The 23,433-nt window shown below is 38.0% G+C and overlaps 1 protein-coding gene across 1 annotated transcript; it reads left to right on the forward strand.

Moving 5' to 3' along the window:
- Window positions 1-264: 264 nt before the first annotated feature.
- On the forward strand, window positions 265-15,320 carry HCFC2 (host cell factor C2). Its single transcript, XM_009708206.1, has 15 exons — window positions 265-417; window positions 811-971; window positions 2,005-2,213; window positions 2,713-2,797; window positions 3,871-3,974; window positions 4,568-4,756; window positions 5,975-6,160; window positions 6,576-6,679; window positions 7,361-7,523; window positions 8,528-8,728; window positions 9,959-10,029; window positions 11,276-11,413; window positions 12,762-12,947; window positions 13,418-13,703; window positions 14,789-15,320. The coding sequence occupies exons 1-15, from the start codon at window positions 373-375 to the stop codon at window positions 14,812-14,814; spliced, it is 2,154 nt and encodes a 717-aa protein (XP_009706508.1). The 5' UTR covers window positions 265-372; the 3' UTR covers window positions 14,815-15,320.
- The last annotated feature ends 8,113 nt before the right edge of the window (window positions 15,321-23,433 follow it).

The following is a 23,433-nucleotide window of genomic DNA, read 5'->3' on the forward strand; positions in this document are numbered from 1 at the left end:
TTAAATTGCTGGGTGATCCTGGGTAACTGACTGAGTTACAGTGACCTCATGTGCTCATTCATATATTGAGTAACATTGGTTTGATAGATGTACTTGCTTTTCTTTTTATTAAAAAAAAGTCTTAATTCAATTGAAACAACTTAGTGTTAAACAAACAGCCCATTCACAGTTATCTACAGGTAAAAGGTAATTCTTTAGAAAGCAGAAGTGTTTAAAAATACACTTTCCTTCTTGGTGTTTGAATTTATTTTTTTTTTCTCTACTATAGTTACAAATCAGTGGTTCCTTCCTGCTGTAAGGGGAGATATTCCTCCAGGCTGTGCAGCGCATGGATTTGTTTGTGATGGTACCAGAATACTAGTTTTTGGAGGAATGGTTGAATATGGAAGATACAGTAATGATTTATATGAATTGCAGGTAGGAAATGTATGAAGATGTTTCAGTTTTGAGGACTACTTTATTTATCTATTTATGAACAAACATATTTCCTGTTACCAACTGCAGAGGAAAGTTAGATGAGCTTTGCTGTGCTCCAGGAAGAATAGTGTCTTTAAATAGATTGTGAAGATGGAGAAAATCTAAATAACTTTGAAAAAGAGACTTCCATCTGGTCTAAATAAAGTGTAAAATATTTAATGTTTTATGAAGGTTAGCTCTTATGTGTCCTTTTTAATGTGTATCCTAAGAAAAGCCTGGCATTCCCTTAGGAATAATTCAGAAAATATATGAGTGTTAATGTTATCTGAATTCTGTTGACTATGAACAACTATAAATGAAGATGTTTCTGAATATGTTTTTCTTGTCTTTAAGGCAAGTCGATGGCTCTGGAAAAAAGTAAAACCTCAAGCTCCTTCTACTGGATTACCACCTTGTCCTCGACTTGGCCACAGCTTTTCTTTATATGGTAACAAGTGCTATTTATTTGGTGGCCTGGCAAATGAAAGTGAGGATTCAAATAATAACGTTCCCAGGTATGCTGATTTGGTTTGAATTCAGTGTCTTTAAAAATAAATTACTAGACAGGACAACTTTGAAGACGAGCATTCTAGGGAGGGTGTCCTGCATACCAAGTAGTCACATTTGGATTATGTGTGCAGTGAAGGGGTTACATGCTAAGAAGCTTAAATATTTCTCTGCTAATCCTACAATAGGTAACACTGACTGACAGCTCTGACACTTTTGGAGGGAAACCTGAGTAGACTTTGGTATTTTTCCTAGTATTTGGGTGACATTTTTAAGAATGGTTTGTTTGTTAGAATTGCTTAAATCAGCAAAGTCTCATGAGTCATCAGGGAATTCACAATAGTAGTTTCCTCTATAATGCTGTGGAAAATAGTTATGAATTCATCTGGAAATTTTTTAAAGTAACAGCTGAAGTTACCTTTATTATTGACAAACAGTGCTATAATGCTGAAGTTTTATATCCCCATTTGCCTGCAGTTCAGAGTGCTTATATCCACTGAACTACAAACTGGCAATCTTAAGCTCAGTAAACAAGAGGTACCTGGTGTGAATGCCAAGATTCAAAGACCATTATCTAAAAATAACTTACCAATAGATTCAGCAACAAATGGCTACTTCTCTGTTGGCCAGCCTGAAGACATCAGAAAAGAAACAGCTTCTTGTCACCTTTGTTGCCTTAGAGTGGCCAAAATTAATCTCTAATGTCCCACGTCATTTGCTGTTTATTCCAAATTTGTCCATATGTAGTAATTTCTGCCAAGAATTTTGTTTACCAATGTTGAGTATTTCTTTCATGTAATATGGTGTATCAAGTATGATATGAAAGTGTGTTTCCTTAGAGGCAACAAGTTATAATAGTTCATTTTTTTGTTTTAAATCCATTTAGTTTTGGTACTGTCCACAATGGCATCAAATGTTTTGAGATTTTAAAATTCTGCACTCTCCCAAGACAGAAGAATACTTGGAAGTGGTCAGGGTTTAAAGCTCACTTGTAATCTTGCTTCTAAGTGAATTTTCCATGCTTTGACAATAATACCCTAGATATTTAAATGATTTCTATGAACTGGAGCTGCAACACGGTTCTGGCGTTGTCGGCTGGAGTATTCCTGTGACCAAAGGGATCTTGCCATCTCCCCGAGAATCTCACACAGCCATCGTATACTGCAGAAAAGATTTGGGAAGTCCAAAGATGTATATTTTTGGAGGGATGTGTGGCTGTCGGCTTAATGATCTCTGGGAACTTGACATAGGTGAGTTGATTTGCCAGTAGAAGTCAGTGCAGGGGCCTTACTGGCTAAGAAGAAAAGTTATAGTATATAATGATTAATGTTGTGATGTGGTGCAGATATTATTGGGACTTATACCACAGCGTTAACCTTTTGTAATTTTTGGAATTAAATAGATACAGCATTGTTTGCATATATTATCCTTACTGATTTTGGTTGAACTGTGAGATTGTTTCCTTAGAGGGCTTTAAAGACTGTCATGATGATAACCATGTTGAATAACCATAATGAAACCATAATATATCTTTTTGATAAACTGATAAACAATTAGTTTGTCAGTATTTCCTGTGAATTTTAAAAGAAGTTTTAAGTGCTTGTTATTGTGCCTTCTTTCTTAAAGTGGCCATATTAAAAAGGTGAAATTTTGTTTTGTTGAATGTTAGAGGTATGTTCCCTCCTAAAATCCAGGTAGTGAAATATACAGTAACAAGTTTTTTGAAGGGTTTTATTCTTTTTCTTTTAGAAACCATGACCTGGTCAAGACCAGAAACTAAAGGGACAGTACCACTTCCTCGCAGTCTCCATACGGCCAATGTAATAGGAAACAAGTATGTCTGTTGTTAAAAGCTCAACTCTAGAAAGGTACACCTAGTAGGAGAATGATGATGCTTATCCACTACTGCTCAGTATAAACCATGAGCCCTGTAGAGTACTTTGCTGCTTCTGTTATTCTGCCTCAGTGGAAATGAAAAAGTACTGTTGTTAATTGAAGGGTATCAAACTGTCAGTGTTTCCACCCAGCAGGACAATCTGCCCAACCCATAAGCGGCTTTCCATGCTTCTTAATGCACCTTTGTGCACTCTGTGGCCATCTCAGCTGGACCTGAGCTGGCTCTGTCAGGAGCCGACTCGAGTGCCTCTGTGTCTGTGACACAGTGAACTAGCTACGCAAAGAAGCTGCCCAAAGAGTAGAACTAGTTCTAGGCAAAACCATTCCACATTTTTGTGGGTCAGTTTTTCTGTAGTCTGTTCCTCATTACTTTGCTTCTTGCCAATATGGTTTGTTTTGGCAGATAGCATCGATAAAATGGACTTTTAAACATGGGTTTCAGTCCATTTTATATCAGTTTACAAGCTGGTATGAGGAGAAAGAGGCAAGCGGGGAAAGAAGTGTGAAAGGTTTGTATCTTATGATCCAACAGCTTAGCTTTTTATTATTTACTTAAAATGTTAGTGGTTTGTAGCCTGCATTGTGTTTTTAAATTTTGATACCTGACTTAGATACTGGTCTTCTAATTTTAGAATGGTTTGTTGAGAGGTCTGCAGTAAAGGGTTATAGAAATTCTGTGTAAATATGTGATTTTTGGAGAGTATTAGCAGTTTGGTGGTTTGTAAAAAGATACAGTATTAACTCCTGTTTCTGGAAGTTGTTTGAGGAGTTTGGGGTTTTTTTGTTTGTTTTTTTAAAATCAGTTAACTTACCTAAAAATTTCAGAAGGTAGACATCTGCAACAATACTTTCTAAAGAGAGTAGATGCAAATAAAATCTGCTGTAAACCAGAACTGTAAAGCACTGGAAATTGTCTGTTTTGTCCTACTTTGAGAGAGCACATGCAGCAGATCTGGATGTTAATTGGCTTTTCTTTTCTTTTTCCCTCTTCCCTCTTTTCCTGTATTTCAGAATGTATGTTTTTGGTGGATGGGTTCCACAGTCAGCAGGAGGTGAAATTTCTGCTCGTGATGGTGAATGGAAATGTACCGGTTCATTTTCTTATCTTAATTTGGGTTAGTGTTTCTGCCTTTTTGGGAGCGGGCATTTTGAATTAATACTTTCTTAACAAGGGTAGAATAAAGATTTTGAAGACCCTGAGAAAAGTTTTAGGATACACAGTTGTAATCCTAGCTGACTAAAGAAGATGCCAGTTTTTTACATCTTTCTTAAACAACAATAATAAAAAAATCACTTCTTTTCTTGGAACATTCAGCAGGTTTGCTGCTGTGAATCTTTGTTAATGCTACTTTAATACTAAGTAATATAAATACTCCTTCTTCATTTATAGAAGAGCACAAGAGACAGATCCTGAAATGAGTTTTTTCTAAATGTGATAGTACTATCCCTGAATCCTCAACTTCTGGTCTTATATTACCTGAGAGAGACAACCAGAGGTCAGAAAATTAATCCTGTATTAATTGATCGTATCTTGGAAGCTAATTGGAAAGTGACTTTCTCTTTGTAATACTGCAAATTTAAATGCAATTGTCTATAAAAACAGAGGTGGTTTATTTTCATTTTCTCTAAGCAGTTAAGTGTATTAACATCTGTATTGCTTGTTTTGGAAAACATCAAGAAACTAAATTTTTTGAGTTTCATTTACTAGATACCACAGAATGGATAGGTCTGATCTCAGATTGCCAGGAGGACAAAAGTAACTTGTTACCAGGGCCAAGAGCAGGACACTGTGCTGTAGCAGTTGGCACTCGTCTGTATATCTGGAGTGGTAGAGATGGTTACAGAAAAGCTTGGAACAATCAAGTTTGCTGCAAAGATCTTTGGTACCTTGATACTGGTGAGTCAGAAATAAGTAAGAGACTTGTCCTGTGTTCCGTATTTTATTAACATATGGGAAGCTGGCATCGTTGATGATCAGAACATCTAAAGCTGTAGCAAACTTAAAAGATTATTTAAATTGTAAAGCTTAGTTAAATAAACTACGCTTCACTGTGATTTTGAAGACTACAGCTATAACTTAAACTGAAAAAAATTAGGAAGGCTTGCTTAAAACCCCTAGAAGAACTTTGGAAGTTCTGGCTAGATTCTGCATTGCATGCCATAGTCAGTAGATACAAGATGCTGAAGAGTGTTTTACCTAAACTCAAGGTTGCTGGCCTCTCTTCTTAGTGATCTTTTCTGCTGCTACTTACTCTTTTTTACCATACCCTTCCTTCTCTTGGGATCATTGCTGCTGTTGCTTCCTCATCTCTTGGGCTGCAAAAAGATACTGTCAAATCTGAGAAAGGACCAAATTGTTCCCTGGAGCTGAAGGGAATTCTGGAGCACTAATCACTCATTAGTAGCTGGGTGATATTGGGAGAGAGAGGGAACTAGGATAGTACTTTTTGGAGGGAGTTGTTGCCTGCTCAAGCGAATGCATGAGAACGGTTACTGGAGATTGTGAAACTTTTAGGAGGTCGTGTTTCCTTCTTTTTTTTCTCCCCTCAGGAAGGTCAGAAGATGAAAAAGCGTAGCAAGGGAGGGATATGCTTGAGAGTGCAGCCTAGTCAGGCATCAAGGCAAGTGAGAGGAACAGATCATTGGCATTGAATCATGCCTAGGCTTCAGCCTCTGCAAAAGAAGTTTGAGGGAAGGCTCACTTTAACTACAGGGAGCAAGCAAAAAGGAAGTGCAGTCATCTGTGAATCATTTCCAGGAATACGTAAAGCTTCTGGAGCCAAAGAGCTGCATGCAGCCTTTTAGGAAAGGACAAGGATCTCTTATCTCTGTAATCCCTGTCATGATGTATATACAACCCAAAGACTTACTGGCAGCAGAAGAGCCATTAAAAAATAAAGCATGAAAACTTCAGCATTTTTGAACACTCTGGAATGGCACTTTATAATGCTCTGACTTGACTTGCCACCTTTGACAACTGTTGTTGAATCTGGTGTATATTGTACATAAGAGACCAAGGAGCTATTGATTTTGCTTGTATTATATAGATACTTCTTAAACTGATAAAGGAGGGCAATTCCAAGCATACCATCTGTGTTTTCTTGGTTCCTTGTAGAGAAACCTCCAGCACCATCACAGGTACAGCTGATTAGAGCTACAACCAACTCTTTTCAAGTGAAATGGGATGAAGTACCTACAGTTGAAGGATACCTTCTTCAATTACAAGCTGACTCACCAGTGCCATCAGTGGCTGGAATACCTGGTACTGGGGTTCCCGAGACATCAGTGCTGAGTTCACAAGGTAGTAGTCAGATCACATTACGCTAATGTTTGTACAAAGGTAGAGCAGAGGATTGCATAAGTAATTAATATGAGTCTGTTTTTTAAAAAATCATTTTGAGAGAGACCCTATTTCTTTGGTTATTCCCAAAATGCATGCGTCATAATTATGGAAAACTCGTCTCTAACTTGTCTCTGTCAGTTTTGGCCAGCTGTCTGAATATGAAGAGATTTGTACAGTGTTGGGCAAGATTTGAGAAAGGAAACAGTGAGGAAGGGTTTTTATCTGACTGGCCATGCAGTTTCATTTCAGTCTTACGACCAAATCTTCCTTCAGGCAGCTTCGGATCTCCCTCTTGCTTACTGGAATAGATTTCAACTTACATAATACGAAGTTTTAAGTAACTGATTGGAATTTGCTTTTGTTTACCTGAAAGGTGGATCTTCTCTACATCAAAGTCCACAGTCATTACCTAGTGTCCCTTATCCAGAAATGAAGGTGGATCATCCCAGCCAAACAAATAATGTCATTCCTAATAACGTAAGTGTAAACTGAAAAATGCCTAAGTGGCAAAGTAGTGTGGGAAGCAAGAGAACTGCCAAAACACATGTTAAACCACGACAACCCAATTATTATCTATTCTGGTTGTGCAGTTGTACATGTTTCACTGTTCTGCCAGTTTAAAAAAAAGATGGAGGTCAAACTTTGGCTAAAGGATCACGTTTTTAGAAATTTAGACCTTTTCTTAATCATTTAAGGCCTCAGGTCTGTGTGGGATTCCTAATGTATTCTTGTAGAAGAAAACACATGTAGAAGTAATATAAATTTTACTAATAGTAGAAATATCTTAGGTATGTGCCAGGAAAACAAAGGTTGAAAGCCTCTCTGTGATTTTTCCCATCCCCTCAAGTCCGCCCAATAGACTGAATGTAAGCGTCAATGAACTTCCATGTAATAACATAAGAATGTGAGCTCACTCTCAGATAAAATTCAGTTTTTGTCAGGGACGCTTCCAAATCAACTTAGAGTTTCAGTCTTTGTTTTATAATGGCTAAGATAAGGTGGATTGTGAGGTTGGGTTTTTGTTTTAATTTAAAGTGCTAGGGGGATTTGTTGGAAGCTTTTTGTTCGTTGTTTTCAAGCAAGCATTTTCATGCCATGTTTGCAACTGAAATTTCTGAACTTGCAGTTAAACATTAACAAATGTGTTGTTTTGGTTAGGTCCAAGTTTCCCTTTCATCCAACTCATTATTAAAAGTAGAAGGAAAAGAAAAGGTTGCAGCACCTGAAAACAAGATTACACAGGAGACTATGAAAAACCATGCAGATGCTACAGGATTCAAAGAATCAAATGCCCCTCCTCTTTTGCCTGTTTGTACTTCAAGTAAGATGACAGTAGAATAAAAATTAATAAAAAAGAGTTAAAATTAATCTCATAAACATAAAATAAGATTATTTATGTCTTGCAATTTAAAACTATTTTAGATGCCTTTGCAGTTTAGCACAAGTTGTTTTTTTCTAGTTATTACTGTACATATTTTTAGAAGATATGAGGAAAAATGAAAAGTAGTTTGAAGTGTTGCAAGGGACATGAAATTCTCAGTATATTCATTATTATGATGGCAAATGTGTCTCTTTAAACATAAATAGCCATTTTTAACATCAAAGAACAGACTGACAGGGTCAGATTCATTTTACCACACTTAGCTGATAGTAACTCCAGGCTTTCTTTGACACTACTTCTGTCTGTTAATAGTGAAAACCTATTAGCCAATGTAAAATTTTAGGCAACGTAGAGAGGAGCATGTTTCTCTAACTGTAGAAGAACTAGAAGATGACTAGGCACTGATTTAGGCATTTCACTGAAGTGCTTTAAGTTCAGTGTGGTGAATCCAGGCTCAGTGACCTGATATATGTGACTTTCATGTGATTTATAGGTTGTTGGATTTTCATTTTCTTCACAGTGTAATTTAAGTATAGTATGGAAATTTTGGATCTTAGTGCTAACTGCGAAACAGACTTCCACAGTGGTTAATCTTAAGTTGATTGTATAAATCTGTGATACTGATTTGTGTGGATACTTTATATTAGGATTTTTTCCCAAAGTAATCCTTTCATAACCAAATAGATATAGAATAGCAAGCTTAAAACAAATGAAATCGCAGTTTAAATATAACTGTTTGCATATATTTGTTTATGACTGTGCAGACAGACTCTTGTGAAGTTACATACCTAAAGAAAGCATTAGCAATTAATATGATCAGATCTATTCTAACCTAAATATGAGCTAAACTCTGGTTTTATATGAAGCTAAAACCATTAGATCAAGTTGAGATTTGTTAGCTGTTATCAATATTGAATTCTGGTTAATATTTTCTTTTGTTTAAGGTCCTCAGACTTCAGCAAATGTAGGTGAATTACATGACTTGGACAAACAATCTGTAAATCCTGATGCTTCTGTATCCAGTACTGTCTCCAGCACACAAACTATGGTAACCCAGCAGGCTGTTAAAACTGAATCATCAAGTACAAATGGGGCAGTTGTTAAAGATGAAACTTCACTAACAACATTCAATTCAAAATCTGAAGGTTTGAAATGTGTTTCACATACTGTATTTTGAGCCATATATATCTAAGGCCATCAGAGTTCCTCTAGTGTGGTGGGATTCCCATCTTGACTAGTACCTAGGATTGAGAGAGGGCTTTGGGCATTGAGGACCTTGGGCAGCCTGGATGATCTCTGCTATGATTTAAACATCTTTTAATCAGGATATTCCTTTTATATGTTTGTAAGCCACTTTGTTTCTTTTAAGTGGAAAGTCTTTTAAATCTTCATTTATGCAGTAGCCCATTTTCTAAATAGCAGTGGCAGCCCGTTTTGGTGCCCATAGTGCATTTGCTTTCATCAGGTGATTGTCTGTTTATTTAGTCAGCAAAAGGCTACAAATAGTAACCTTAGATGATTTTGATTTTAAACTGTTGACCTCTGTAAGAGATATGGCAAGTTCATGTGGCTAGCTCACCACTAGTCAAATGTGGTGACCTCTTCACAGTCTGCTTGAAATATCTGAAGTAAGCAGCGATGCAGAAATGAAACATATTGGTAGTTTTTCAAGTTCTGTTTTTCGTGAATATCAACAGGCTGTGCTTGCTATTGTTTTGAGTGTTAACTAAAGAACTGTATTCTCTTATTGACACTGTATGAGTAGTGTGATTTTTACCAAACAGTATTGTATTTTAAAAGCAAAACCCAGAAACACAAGTATAGAATACTAATATTCCCTTGTGTTGCTCATATGCTTATGTGCTTTGATTTCTCTTTTTTTAAGATTCCATTTTAAATGTAATAAATGTTCTTTTCCCATTTGTTAGGATTGTTTAAAGATTAACTGCTCATGTTCAGGATTCAGACTGTATTGATGTCAGAAACAGTGCATTCGAATTAAGATTTCATGCTTAGACTATTCATACAGTGTCATCAGTATGTGCCTCAATCTGGTATTTAGATTATTTGTTCACAAATATTTTATATTGATTTCATAATTCTGTCACTTTTTAGGGTTTTCTGAGTCTTGCCTTCTGTTTGTATTATCTGTAGCAGCCTGCAATGCCAGGCTCTTAGGATTGTTCTGTGAATATGATGCAAGCCAAAAGTAGTTGTTTGTGTTATAAATAGAAACGCATGCAAAAGAAGTCTGAGACATACTTTTGCAACAAGTACTTGTAAATGGCTGCTGAGGTCAACTTTCATACTCTATGGACTTTGTGTTAAATTTTTCGTATCACTTAAGCTTTTTAAATATAACTTTTTGTTTCTAGCTGCTGAAACTGCTTATTTCATGCCTTCGACAAGGGTCAATACTGGACAGACAAATGATTCACACTCCTCTGTAAGTCTGAAAAAGTATAATGAAGTTGCTGTTATTTATTGTTCTGTTGATTAGTTGTAAGGGCTCTTCTGTTTTAATTATATCTCTGAAAGAAAAGCAATGTATATTTAGGGTTTGAAGTGAATAATACAGGGGTAAACATTTCTGTTGTAAAACTAATTGCATTGTGTGGGTTTGATTTGAGTCTAAGTAGCAGTTGTGTAGTTGGGAGGAGATCCAAGTATGTGTTTCAGCTGTTGAATCATTTTTCTCGATTGGCACAGTGGAATGGTCTCTCTGCTGCATGATGTGCAAATGTAAAATGTTTTTCTGTATGCACAACTGAATTTAAAATTAAGTATGTATTAGATCAGACTAGTGTTAGCTGCTGATCTATAGGTTTGTAACATAACTAAACTGACATCTTGATGTTTTTCCCTAGAGGAGATGGGGACTGGCTATGCAAGCTGTAAATACTGCCTGAAAAAGTAAATGCTTCCTATTTCACCTGCTTACAACTTAATACACAAAATCAAGGTGCCACTGTTGCCACCAAAAGAGAGGAACTAAGGATGGGAAGAAGCAGCTGCTACTAAAGGATTGGGGTGCTTTTGCCAAGAGCAGCTGCCACTCCTGCCCCTTTTCCATGCTAGCAGGATCATGGCCTATCTGTGCTGGGCATGCTCACTATGCAAGCACCCTCCCTGGTGCCTGGAGACAAGCAAGAAAGACGGTTTGTCTTTCTGGGTCAATCAGGAACAGGTCCCATGCCCTCATCTGCCATCGCCCCGTGCCACAGCAGAGGCCCTGTTCTCAGCTGGAAGTGAATTCAGCAGCAGCTTGAAAGAGAGTGTGTTTGGGGCTGAGGGATGGCTGAATCCCAGGTAGAGCTACCGATGTCAGACCGTTTTGTGGAACTTCTTGACCTCTGAGCGAAATTAACTCACAACTACATGCTGCTACAGACACCTAGTTCTACAGCTTTAAACTTCTTCCCCTCCCTGTTTAAACTAGAATGTCTTCAGTGACATCCCAAGTGTTTGTTTTGTTGTTTTTTTTTTTAAATGATGGACTGTGTCTGAGTCAGTGTATAATAACCAGTTGGTTTTGAACAGTATTTTAATAATACATGCATATTCATTTGAAGTATAAGAAAGTAACACCGGTATAAAAGGGAGTTGTCTCTTACATATACTAGAGTCTTAATGTTTTTTTTATATTACATTGAAGTGTGGGTAGTCTGCATAACGTGTTCTTCAAATACTAGAAAACTCCACAAAGACAGATGGCACCGGTGAAAACAAAAGACCGGCAGTGGTACGACGTCGGAATTTTTAAGAACAACAGTGCTGTGGTGAGCCAGTTCTACTTGCTGCCAGAGGAAACACTGAGCATCTCTAACAAGGTAGCTGCTAGTTCTTCTCTGACATAACTTGTGCATATGTCTTTTGGAATCTGTTGCTCATTCGGTTGACAACAAAATGTGAGATTTTGTGATACTGCAACAGGATCTGGTGCTTATAGAAGTTTTGTATTTTGTGACCAGTAGTTCCTTGTGTATTTTGCTCACCTTTTCATACTATTTCCTAAACCAGATAAATTTTCTTCTGTTGTTTTTGTGTGATAATATAGAACGTCTTACTGTGCTATTGCTAATTCTTTCTGTATTTCTATTTCTAGCCTTAGGGAGAATTTTAAACTTGGTGAACTTTCAAACCAATAAAAATTCTTAAAAACTAAAAAATCCACAACTTTTTAATATGTTATTTCAGTATAGCATTGAAATGTTTTGATCAACATTTCTTCTCTGTTTCCAGAATCTTTGCTTATAAATTGTTAAAGATACTAGTAAGACATACGCTAGGCTGTTTAAAAAGACTAGATACAGAACTGTAGTGGGTTTTGTATTAGATTTCTCCAAGTTATTGTTGTTGCATATGTAAGTTTATATATGAAAATGCTATACCTGTGAAACTTGCAAAAATGTTGCGGTTTTGATGGTGAAAGTGTAAATTAATGATGTCCTAGCAAACTAGAAACAAAAACAATGGGTATATGTTTTCTTGAGACAGAAACAAAAGAACAGAACACTTTCTTTGAAAGCACTTCACTATAAATATTGCATATCTTAGTTTTAAAGAGCGTAGTATGTTTTGCAGTGTTTACATTGACTGTGATTTCTTATACATTATTCAGAAGGAAAATAGTTCCATTGGGAGTTTCAATGATGCATCAATGCGTATTTTAAACGTGGAAGTATAGTAACACATAATGTTTCAGAAACCCATTTGTTACTAACTTACAGTGCTTTTCTTTAAAAACATTTTGATTACCTGTGCATCAAATTGTAACTCATAACTATAGGAATAACTGGTTTTGAAAGAAACATATTTTTTAGGACAGAAGAGAATGCTAATTAAATCATGAGCTGTACAATTGGAAATGCTACTTTGCTTTTACTTTTCCGAGTAAAAATAACCAAGAGCTGCAGTTCAATTTAAATGACTGAAAAATGGGGGGCGGTTTTTTGGTTAGAGATGTAGTCTCATACGGCATCTTAGATCACCTGTTTAGAGGTGAGCTAGTGCCTCAGTCAGAACCTTTTTGAAAATTCTGATTTAAGTACAAAAGTATTAGATTTTCAGTTTCAATTAAACTTATTAACCTCAGTTTATCGCTACCCTTTTTTTTTTTTTAGGCTAATTTTGTTTAGAGTATTTTAAAAATTAACACAAATGTTGCTTTATTTTCAGATGGAAAGTGCAAATGTACCAGACTACAGATTACTTAAGAAACAGGATCTTTTTCCAGGCACAGTGTACAGGTTCAGAGTTGCTGCAATTAATGGCTGTGGTGTTGGGCCTTTCAGTAAAATCAGTGAATTCAAGACTTGCATTCCAGGTTTTCCTGGAGCTCCTTCAACAGTCAAAATCACCAAGGTGAGAAATATAGCTAATTCTAGTTCTGATGTATAAAATTCTGGTCACAAGCTTAATATCAAAACTCTTGGTTTTCATTGGTTTGTTGTGGTTTTTTTCAAGTTAAAATTGTCATATAAAATAGTGTCAAATGCTTACTTGGTTAATTCTGCCTAATGTAATATTCTTTAAAAAATTTGATATAAAGAATTATTTTAAGACTTAATCGTTACGTTACCAGATACACAGTCATCTGATAGCTTCCCCATGATTTTGCCTTTCTGCATCCTTAAATCTATAGGAGTTTACCGTGCTTTAAAAAAAAAAAAAAGTCAAAAGACACATCCTTACCTCCAAAGACTGATGATGTTAGGTTAGAATTTTCAGATGGTATTTAGATTTTTTTTTTGGTATTTTTATATTTTTTATATGTATATTCAAGCATCTAATGGTTACCTATATACTATCATATTTTCTCCCTTTTTCTTCAGAGTGTAGACTGTATTCATCTTTCTTGGGAGCCTCCTGCTTCACCCTCTGGAAATATTTTAGAATATTCTGCATACTTAGCAATCCGTTCCACACAATTACAGGAAAATCCAAGTCAGCTTGTATTTATGAGAATATACTGTGGTCTTAAAACATCGTGTATAGTGACTACTGCCCAGCTTTCAAATGCTCATGTTGATTACACTTCCCGACCTGCTATAGTGTTCAGAATTTCTGCAAAGAATGAGAGAGGATATGGACCAGCCACACAAGTTCGATGGCTTCAAGGTAAAGTCAGGGTCAGGTGCAGCATTTAACTGGGCTGTAGCTGTGGCGGAGAAAATGGCGTACTGTGTCTCTAGAACCAACACTTTTCTTGGCAGTGCATGTGAAGTTCTTGAAATGTTGTTTTGTTCCTTAGAGAAGTTTTAAGAAAACTTCGTTGTTGAATTTGGCATAACATTTAAAAAAAAATTTTTGTATTTGTTCACAAGCAAAGACAAGCAAGTACTGAAGTGTTGGTTATTGAGTCTTATCCAGTCCCTCAAATAATAAAAGCCTAGTAAGCTTCTGATTTCCTTGGGCTTTGCTTCAGCTCAGAAGTTTTTCATTCTAATAAGAAGTAATCCAGTTACATGCATGGGTGTAATGAGTTGGTTTGTTTTGTTTTGTTTTTTTTTTCCATTCTTTTCCCCCTCCTTATTAGAAAAATTTTTCGTAAGGTGCATTTTTGTGTCACATATACACTTTAAAGTCTCTGTTATGCTAGAACAGGTTTTGTCCTCTTGTCCCCGCGCTTGAATTTTTACAGGCTCATGATGAGTTGAGGATGGGAATAAAGATTATTTTTTAGCCTGAGCAGTTCTGGCTCATCTTTTAAGTAAGCCAATCCAGGGGCTCAAAACAAGATGTTTTGCTGACTTCTCCTCTCATCCCACTCCTCCCCCTTCCCGGCTTAGCTTTCTGCTCGTTGGGAGCTGGCTTTGCTCAGCAAGAGGTCCTGTGAGCAGGTGGAAGGTTAGGAAGGACAGGGCGAGAGGAGTGTGCCCACCCCTGCGGGGAGCAGTGAACCGTTGGCTGGGTTTAGCTGACCTCTCAGTTTGTGGGCTGGGATCCACAGGGTGTGGTTGAAAGCAAACTGTTGAATACAGCTGCTTGGTTTTTAAAGTGTTTTTCTAAGATGAGGAGCAACAATGAAGAAGTTGTCTTCCCTAACATTTACTATTCCGATGCTGTTTTAACCCTTTAATTGGCAAGGATATTGACTATGAGCTGTATCCCAGAACTCGGAAACAGTAGTTGTTCGAAAGTGTTTGACCATGTACACGATGTGAAATTATGAAACGTTTAACAATGTCTCCTTCTTTTTGCAGATATGAAAACGTCAAGCTCAAAGTAGAAACAACATAATCTCACATTTTGAATGTAGTGTTTAATGTAATTCTTGTACTATTTGTAAATGCTACAAATATTTTATTTTTGCATTGTTTTTATCTTAAAAAATATATAACCTTTTTTACGTTTGAAACATCAGCGTTATACAGCCTTGCTCAGGTGTGAGTGCCATATAGAACTATATTGAAGATGGTGGGGTGGAGGACCATACTCTGTCCAGTAGCTCTTTTTGGTAGCGATAGTTAAAATGTCAAAAATAACACAGTTTCAAATTAAAAATAAATAAATAAAAAATTAGCACATGCAGTAGTATTTGAGGTAGAGTCCCCATGATTGCTACAGATCTTGCATAGATAATTCATAATATTTGGTATATCAGCAAATTCTGTTTGGTTTCAGTTCCTTATACCACATTCTTCATTGTGGTGCCTGAGTACAAGGCAAAAATTTCCAGTGATTATATAGTAACTTAAAATGTATAAATATTTTAATATATACTTTTTTTGTAAAGAAATGATTTTTCTACTATTTGTAACAAATATCTTAATCTTGAAAGATATCCCCTGAAGATTTAAAAGGAAAAAGATAAACATAGTCATTTCTCTTATTACAAAAAAAGTAAATTCATTGTAAATGCACTACTAATATTTAGAATTAGCCTTTTGTAGTTGTACAAATCTTAAACTTGTAAATACCAATGTTTACAAGAGACCTTTCTGGTCTCATATTAAAACTTCCATGAGATTCATTCTCTTTTTTTTTTAAATCCATATGCTTTGCTTTTAGCATATGCTTGCTTTTTGCACTAATAATAACTTACCTCATTCCTGTGTTTGTAATCACTTGTGTTGCTTCCATAATGTTTCTGTAAAACTTCAATCTGAAAATTTTAACCAAAGTTTAGAATACATGGTAAGCAATTTTGCACATATTATATGGCAACTTTCAACATATTTATTCCAGTTAATCTTCTTAAGTGCTTGTTTGCTTTACCAGTATATTCTACCAATCAAGTCCAGTATCTCCCTTTGACTATGCATCATTTTACATTAACTAGCTAGCTGATAAATTCAACAAGCATTACTTCTAGGAATAGGTTGATCCTTTCCTATGCTAAAAGAAAAAAATTGTTCACAGTAGTGAAATAAAGGTAAACATTTTAAATGCTATTTATGTATCTATATATAAACCTATGTTTACCAAAGTGTAGAGGAAAATGGCTGAGTTGGACAAGGTCACTAGATAAATAGATTGAGGCACCTAAATAAGATTTATTTTAAAATAAAATCTAAATTATTTACTGTGCAATGAAGTTTATACTTTGCACTTTAATTTTGCCCCAAATGCCAAAAGACTGTACATCAAGGTAGAATTTCTTGCCTCTGCCAGTTAAATTTGTCTTAAGAGCGTTTGTAAATAGATAAACTAAAAGAAATTATGTGCCTGGTTTGATGGGAGAAGTATCACTAAAATACTAGAGATTTAACAGCTCAAGTATTCCAGAGCAGATTTAATAGCCAAGTTTTAGCTACCCTGAAAATCAGGGTTATAATGGAAGTGCTGATACAGCCTTAATTATCGCAACACATCACATGCTATAATAGCATATGAAAAGTACTGGGGACCATAAATCGCTATAATAGTGTTAATCGTGGCACAGGAGTACTACACGTGGTTGTACTCCAGTGACAAATCTTGTGTTTATGACAGTGACAGATGTCCCAGATTCACTTTAAACAGTGTTTATAGTATGAATGTATAGGACTTTTCCTGAAGTTAACTGGCTTTAAAGTATTTGTGTTTTAATGGTCCATTTCATCAGGTATGGTCTCACTACCAATACTGTCTGATAACTAAAATACCGTACACATGAACTGTTAACTAGAAAAATAGAACTTGGTTTTTCTTATTAGTACTGTGAAAGAAGCCTTTAGAGAAAACACTTGTGGCTTTGATTTTGTTGGTTGATAGCTGTGATTGTAGAGTTGTTATTTAAGAATAAAATCTGTTGGGTATGTCTGGGTGGAGTTTTTTTGCACTTGGTTTCACATGCTTTGCACAATTTCTTTTTCAGTGGGTATGTCACAACTACCAAAGGGTAAAACTGTGGCATTTTCAGTGAAGGTATAATTTCCTTGTAAGTGTGCTTTCCTCAGCTGACTTGACATAAGATGTCACTTTCTCTTCTTTGTCCAAGTTGGGTGACGTTGAATAGTGATCATATGCAAATCTTCAATTCCTCACAGTTTTACTTTAAAATGAAATTGTGGTACACGCTGTAAAATACACTTTGTGGTCTGTTTTTAGAACTGTATTTATAATGTCTAAATCCCACCTGTTTGCCTATCAACTAGGTATCAGACAAATATCGATTGTTTGATTTTTAAATTTGTTTGGAAGACTGTTGACATCGGCTCTTTGAAAATCTGTGTTAGCCATTTATTTCATACATTGCTAAGGGACATGTAACAGAAGCTGAAATCTATCAGATGACAGCATCCATATTGTAGAAATGTCTAGGCTTACTAAACTCCTTAGGGAAGTTGTGACTGTAAGTATAGGACAGTCATGCCAGTTCTGGCAGACACTGCTACAGCTTCACCTTCAGAATGTTCTTGTGAAAGTGGAAATGAACAATAACCTACACTTTGTGTTTTCAAAGTAATTATAGCAATATCTTTTGAATGTAGTTTGGAGTAGAGCACACGATCATGCCATAAACTCTGAAGATATAATAAGTATTACTGTTGTTTATCTGATATTTCAGGATAGCGAATTTGACGTGAACTTATTAGTCTTACAGCCTGTTACTTAATGACCTCTACAAGGAAACTGACATTTTGTACAATTCAAGTTGATCAGTCTTATTTCGAAGCATTGTTTGTTCTTTGTAATAAAGTGGTTGTCCTATCAAATGCATTGTAAACACTGAAGTGTATCTCTGTTTTTTCAAAGGAGTGTACGTGTACAAACTTCCAATTTCTGCCCTTCTTTAGAAAACAATGATACAGAGAAGAGAGTGAGTATATTTGTCATGAGGATGGGGGAGAGGGTTTAATGATAAGCACTGTAATACTGAGTACTACTCTTTCATAAAAACCATTTCCCAAGTTACTTCTTGGTTACCTCATGGGGTTTTTTCCTTAGTTGAGGTTCCCCAGTTTCCCTGCCTCACTTTCTCCTGCAGTTGCTGTGCTCTCACCATTACTCTGCCCCCTTCCATGCCTCTGCGCTGTGCACCCTGCTGGCTGCGGCCTCTGAAATGGCATTTTGAAATTACTTCCCCTGTATAAACAGCGGTTATGTTGCTGCTGTTCAAAATGAATGACAAAGAGTTTGGTGTTGCTTTGTTACAGTTTGTTAAAAAGATGGGATATGAGTGAGCACTTACCGTGCCCAGAAGGCTTCTAGTAAGGATATGGTTTGTGTGCATGTCCAACTTGGCTCAAAATGGCACAGTCTTAGGGCAAGTTGCTAAACAGTACATGTTTCTAGAAGCAAGGGAGCAGAGAGGAGAGACCGACTTGGAAGGTCTACAGGATTGTTTCCAGACCTCTTTTTAAGAGACTTCACGTAAGAAATGGCTGAAAGATGTCTGCTCTGAATGGATTCCTTCCTTGTGTTCCTAGCTATTACAATACAGTAACTGTTCTTGTCTTACTTTCAATTATTTGTGATCCTTGCATTAGTGGAAAACAAAAGGAAAAACCTAAACAATCAGTGAAGAAACCCCTCATGCTTTTTTTGTTCTAAGATTCTCAGAGTAGGGGTTACTTTCTCTTTAAGGCAGACTTGAATTTGCTGTATGAATTTATCTTAAAAACAACTCAGAGTTATTTTTTTTCTTTATAGCATTAGCTGTTTCCTGGTGTGTTTTTATAACATTTTCTAGTGAGATAAAGGCCAGGCCTTTTATTCTGTGGCTTCCATTTCTGACACTGAAGCCTTTTCAGATTCCCAGGGCAGGGGTGGAGCACTGACTACTGGCATTGTGTTAGCAGTTAACGTGTTCCTCCTCCTGTTAGTAGTTGTGAAATCTTCATTTTGGTGTATTTTCCATTGATCTGAAGCCAAGTGGAGATCCCTTTTATTAGCATTTCCAGAAGTTAGTTGAGAGTAGCAGGAAGATGAGCTTAAAATGGATCCTCTTCCTCCATGAATGAGTCTTTAGGATACTGCACCTCCAGTGCTTCCTCCAGAGAGGAGATCCCCACGGCGTGCTGTGGGGCAGGTGGGGGTAGGCTGGGCAGGCAGCTAGATCCCAGCGCGAATGAATGGTGTCGAGTCTCAGCCAGGGAATTTCTCTCTTGCACCTGCAGCCCCCTGCTGCGGCCTTACACAGGCCTGGTTTGGGAAACACGGCTACAATAAAAATCACAAAGCAAGCCCAGGTGTGTTGCCTGGCCCAAGGATGAGCGAATTGGCAAGGTCCGTAAGGCTGAATCCTCCCCTCTTCCCAAACCGAGGGGTGGTGGTTGAACCCACTTAGAACCAGGCTCTGGCAAGTGTCAGCCCCCAGCCTGGCTCTGAGGGGAGCCTTGGCTGCGAACAGAACCCGTGCCCAGGACTGTGGGGCTTGGTGCTGGAGACACAGCCCCCTCTGCCCCCTTCTCCCTCGCTTTCTGTGCCCGCGCATCCCCTGGTCAAGTGCAGAAGGCATCGTTTGGCCATGCTGCTATTGACAGTAGTCGATAGCACTGTCTCTGCTGCGCAAAGAACAAAGAGCGGGAGACTCATGCCTAGAAGGCGTGAGGCAGAGGGATGCTGATGTGTGTTAGGCACGCAGTTGAATTTCAGATTATATGAGATAGTAGAGTTTGCTCTGCTGGGCTCATCAGCTCAGCAAAGAGGCAGAAGCAGTGAAGCAAAAGAAAAGGAGGGGCTGGGCTGCATGGGTGGGAGAGGAGGAAGGAAGAGGAAGGCTGGGATGGGAGGAAGGCCCAAGTGATCTCTGTGAGCTAGTGGGCCTATTTGTCCTATTTGCCCATACGTGCCTTACGTTAGGTCGTGAAAATCTGGCACCTAAACTGGTGGTAAGTGGCAGTGGCTCCTTGGTCTGAAGGATTCCCAAAATCCTTCAGAAGCCTGAAGTACTTCACATTACTTATTGGACTTGTTAAACTGACAGCTCTGCCAATAACAAAAAGAAAAAAAAATCTACCAAAGTCAGGCTGGGCTTAGTTTGCTGTCATTGTTTTATTGAGGGGGTTCTTGCCTCTTGCAAGCATCTGCTTTTAATATAATTGCTAAGTTGGTACAGCAGCTCCTTAAAATGAAAATTAAGGCTCAGATATGGTATCTTCAAAGAGAAAAAGAGATGAAGCATTTCAGTATGTCCCAAATGGTAAGTAGTGTTCAGAGAGTTATTTCTGTATATCTGATGAAATTATAAAATAGTTATTCACACATGGAAGTTACCGACATACACGTATTTCCAAGTGATTCTTAAAAGAGGTACCCTGCGTATATGCCATCTCAGGTGGTTCAAAACCACCAGTTCCTTGGGTTTGTTTGCATCCTCTTTCTTTGTTTGCGTTCTCTCATTTAAATAGTTTTTGCCAAGGACTCTTAACTGCCTTTTAGGATAACCACCTCTCTCTTACATGCACTGCTGATAATTCTCCTTCAACAAAAAATTATTAGGTATGAGTCGTAGCTCGTAACTTTGAGAAGTATTAAGAAGTCTCCCAAATTTTTCTTTTTAGTACCAGTTTTGTAATTATTTCTTCATTGCACTTTGCCTGAGTAGGGAGGAGACTTTTATATGTTGACTTTATATGCTGTCTGCTCCAGAAGGAAAATGTTCAGAGCCTGGGAGCAACTTTCTGAAATTACTGTCCTGAAAAAAAAAAGACTTGAAATTTCAATTTAACAGTTCGAGGTTTCACCTACTTCAGTTACAGCATAAATATTTTAGTATAAATGCAGACTTTTTATGTAGTTGTTATTCAAAGATCAGTTACTGAGATCCGTTTCTTGTATTTGTGCTGCTATTAGGTTAGGAAGATGAAGTTGCTGTAGAAAGGTGCTGCTGAGCCATCTGAAGCAACATGGGAGCTGTCAAGCCAGACAACACAAAATTGCCAGTTATTGTCAGTATTTCTTCTGGTGGGTACAGAACTTGGTCTCACTGCATCCACTCAGGAGACATTTTGGATGAGTTTCAGCTGCTTGGCCTGTAAAACGTGGCTGTTGCTGCTGGTTTTGAATAGAGTAAGAGCAGACTCCTCCTCTGATACAGCACCCCCCAGGCCCCGCAGCCTCCGCATTCTCATCCCAAAGTGACGTAGCCAGTTTTCCCCGTAGCAGAAACGCTTTCCAGCTGGCTAGAGGTGAAACTTCAGATCCTTTCCCTTCTCACTCCGTGCTTAGATTTTCCTACCGGCTGGCTCCAGGCAGCTTCCTGCTCACCAGGTTGCTTTTCCCGGTGTGTTATCTTACACAGGGAACTTGGGTATCTGTGTGGGTTTGGATTTCATGGCTGGGGCCAAGGAATCAGACGCTGCAGAAACAAACCTGTGCCTTCCCGAGTCCATTATCTGTGTGATGCTCTTCCCACCAGTGACAGGACATAAGCTCTGATGGGGTTGACTATTTGTCTTCATACAGGGAACACAGAGGAGTAAAAATAGTATGTACTCCTTCTAATTTGCTGTTGCATAAATGGTGACCATGTTTTAGTTGCACTTGTATTTTGAGTGACACAGCATTTGTATCTGAACTGTGAGGCTTAGGCATGATGTTGGAAGTTGCTTTTATTTGCTGTCCATGTTACTGTCCCTTTGGGTGGGAGGTACTCTTGACGTCGCAGTCATGTAATTTCAGACAGATTCCCTGCCTTTATTTTCTGAACGAATTATTTTGGTGATTTTAAAAAGGGTCTTCTGTAGTTTTGCCTCTCATTTCTGCCATGCTAAAGACACACCTGAAGCAAGTACATCTAAGGAATTAGTTTTCTGCTGTAGTTGTCACCGGGCAAGCTACGACCAGTGGCTACGTCCATGCCCTACCCTCAGTTTGGGGGGAGCCGTGCACTGAGACAGGACAGAGAACTGCTTTAAGTGTAAACAACCCTTTTTTGTCCTTTTATTGTGCACACTGAAGATGCACAGTGACGACAGGTTAGGAGCAGGAGAAAAGTGCTTTAGTCACTGCTACCTCAATGGCAGGGGAGGACTCATGCTGCACCCAGCGATTTCTGGAGAAAAGTGGTCTGCACCCCTGAACAGGGCCAAAAACCTGGGCTGATTCTGACCAGGAGTAAATTGCTGCTAAAATGTGGTCTGCAATGCACTCATTGCTGTGCCTTCTCGGGGTGAGCACTGAGCCGCATGTTAGCGCAGTTTGTTAGCCAGAAACCAAACCCTTTCAGTCAGCTCTGTCCCAGAAGTCAGTTGCTCTATCTGATGCTGGACAGCCTGAGCCAGATCAAGTGTTAGGCACACAGAGATTAGATTAGCAGCCTGAAGGATGCTCCTCTGCCCAGCAGATTTAAACCCTCAATAGTTTTCTTTTGTACAAAGGCAAATCAGGTGCCATTGCTCCTGATAAATGGATCCTCTGGCTCAGTTTGCCGCAATAAGATATTCCAGGAAATGACCTGGGCAATTTGCCTGGAAGATTTCCTGAACGAGCGTAGCCAACTCCCTCCAAGCTGCTGTGCGCTGCCTCACCACTCTCCCTGCCTCTACAGCCATACTTGGAGACTGCAATTTCCTAAGGCAGCTGGCACCAATTTGCAAACAATTGTTCTAGGAGCAAACTGCCCTCACTCCCAAGAGCATTTGGCCTTAGATGTCAGTGCAAGCTGAACTGGCACTGAGTTTCTAGAGTGCTTTCCATTAAGTTTTTAAATCCTGAGGGTCAGAGGTGACGCTGCAGTCCATTATCATGCCAATTTCACAAATCGATAGGTAAACGGATCAATGTTCGGTTGCTTAAGTATAACTTTTTCAGCCTTTTAAAGGGTGGAAGTGTGAATGATTATGGCAGAAAAACACCTCTTCTTTGAAAAATAAGAGAAATTGGTCTGTATTTTTAACTAGGTACATGTCTTAAACTGTACCACAGCCAAAAGGCATCCTTCCACCACTGCTCTTTTCAGCAAACCGATTTGGAAGGGAAATACAAGCATTGTCCACATTATCAATATTTAACTTCTTCCTAAAGGACTGCTTGGGCCCTATGTAACGTATAGTTTCCCTATAGCATTATTCATCTTAGAATCTACAGACAGGTTTATGTTTTTTTCATCTATAAACATAAGAAAATTTACTTCAAATGTAACTGAAAAACTTCCTTTCTTCTACTTTTTACTCAGTACGAATCAAAACTGAAAAAGAGTCTAGCCTACACCATTTGGGAATGCAGTGACTTAAAAGCATGTTGTCTTAGCGCTGTAAATATAACTGAAGCAGCAAGTCTATGTGACTTAACTAGAACATTAATCACATTCAGAGCTCTGCAAAATGAAAAATTCTATAGCTATAAGCAAGGCCGCTGCCAGCTCCTATCACAACAGCAAGGTGCTGGGGAAAACATTAGCCCTTAGCTCTCTGTGTTGCTTGGCATCGAGGAACCTCCTGTGCGTGTGCCATTGCCCATATGCTTCCTCTCCTGCCAA

This window comes from Cariama cristata, unplaced genomic scaffold (assembly GCF_000690535.1).
Source record: "Cariama cristata isolate BGI_N322 unplaced genomic scaffold, ASM69053v1 scaffold3229, whole genome shotgun sequence".
NCBI classification, from domain to species: Eukaryota; Metazoa; Chordata; class Aves; order Cariamiformes; family Cariamidae; genus Cariama; species Cariama cristata.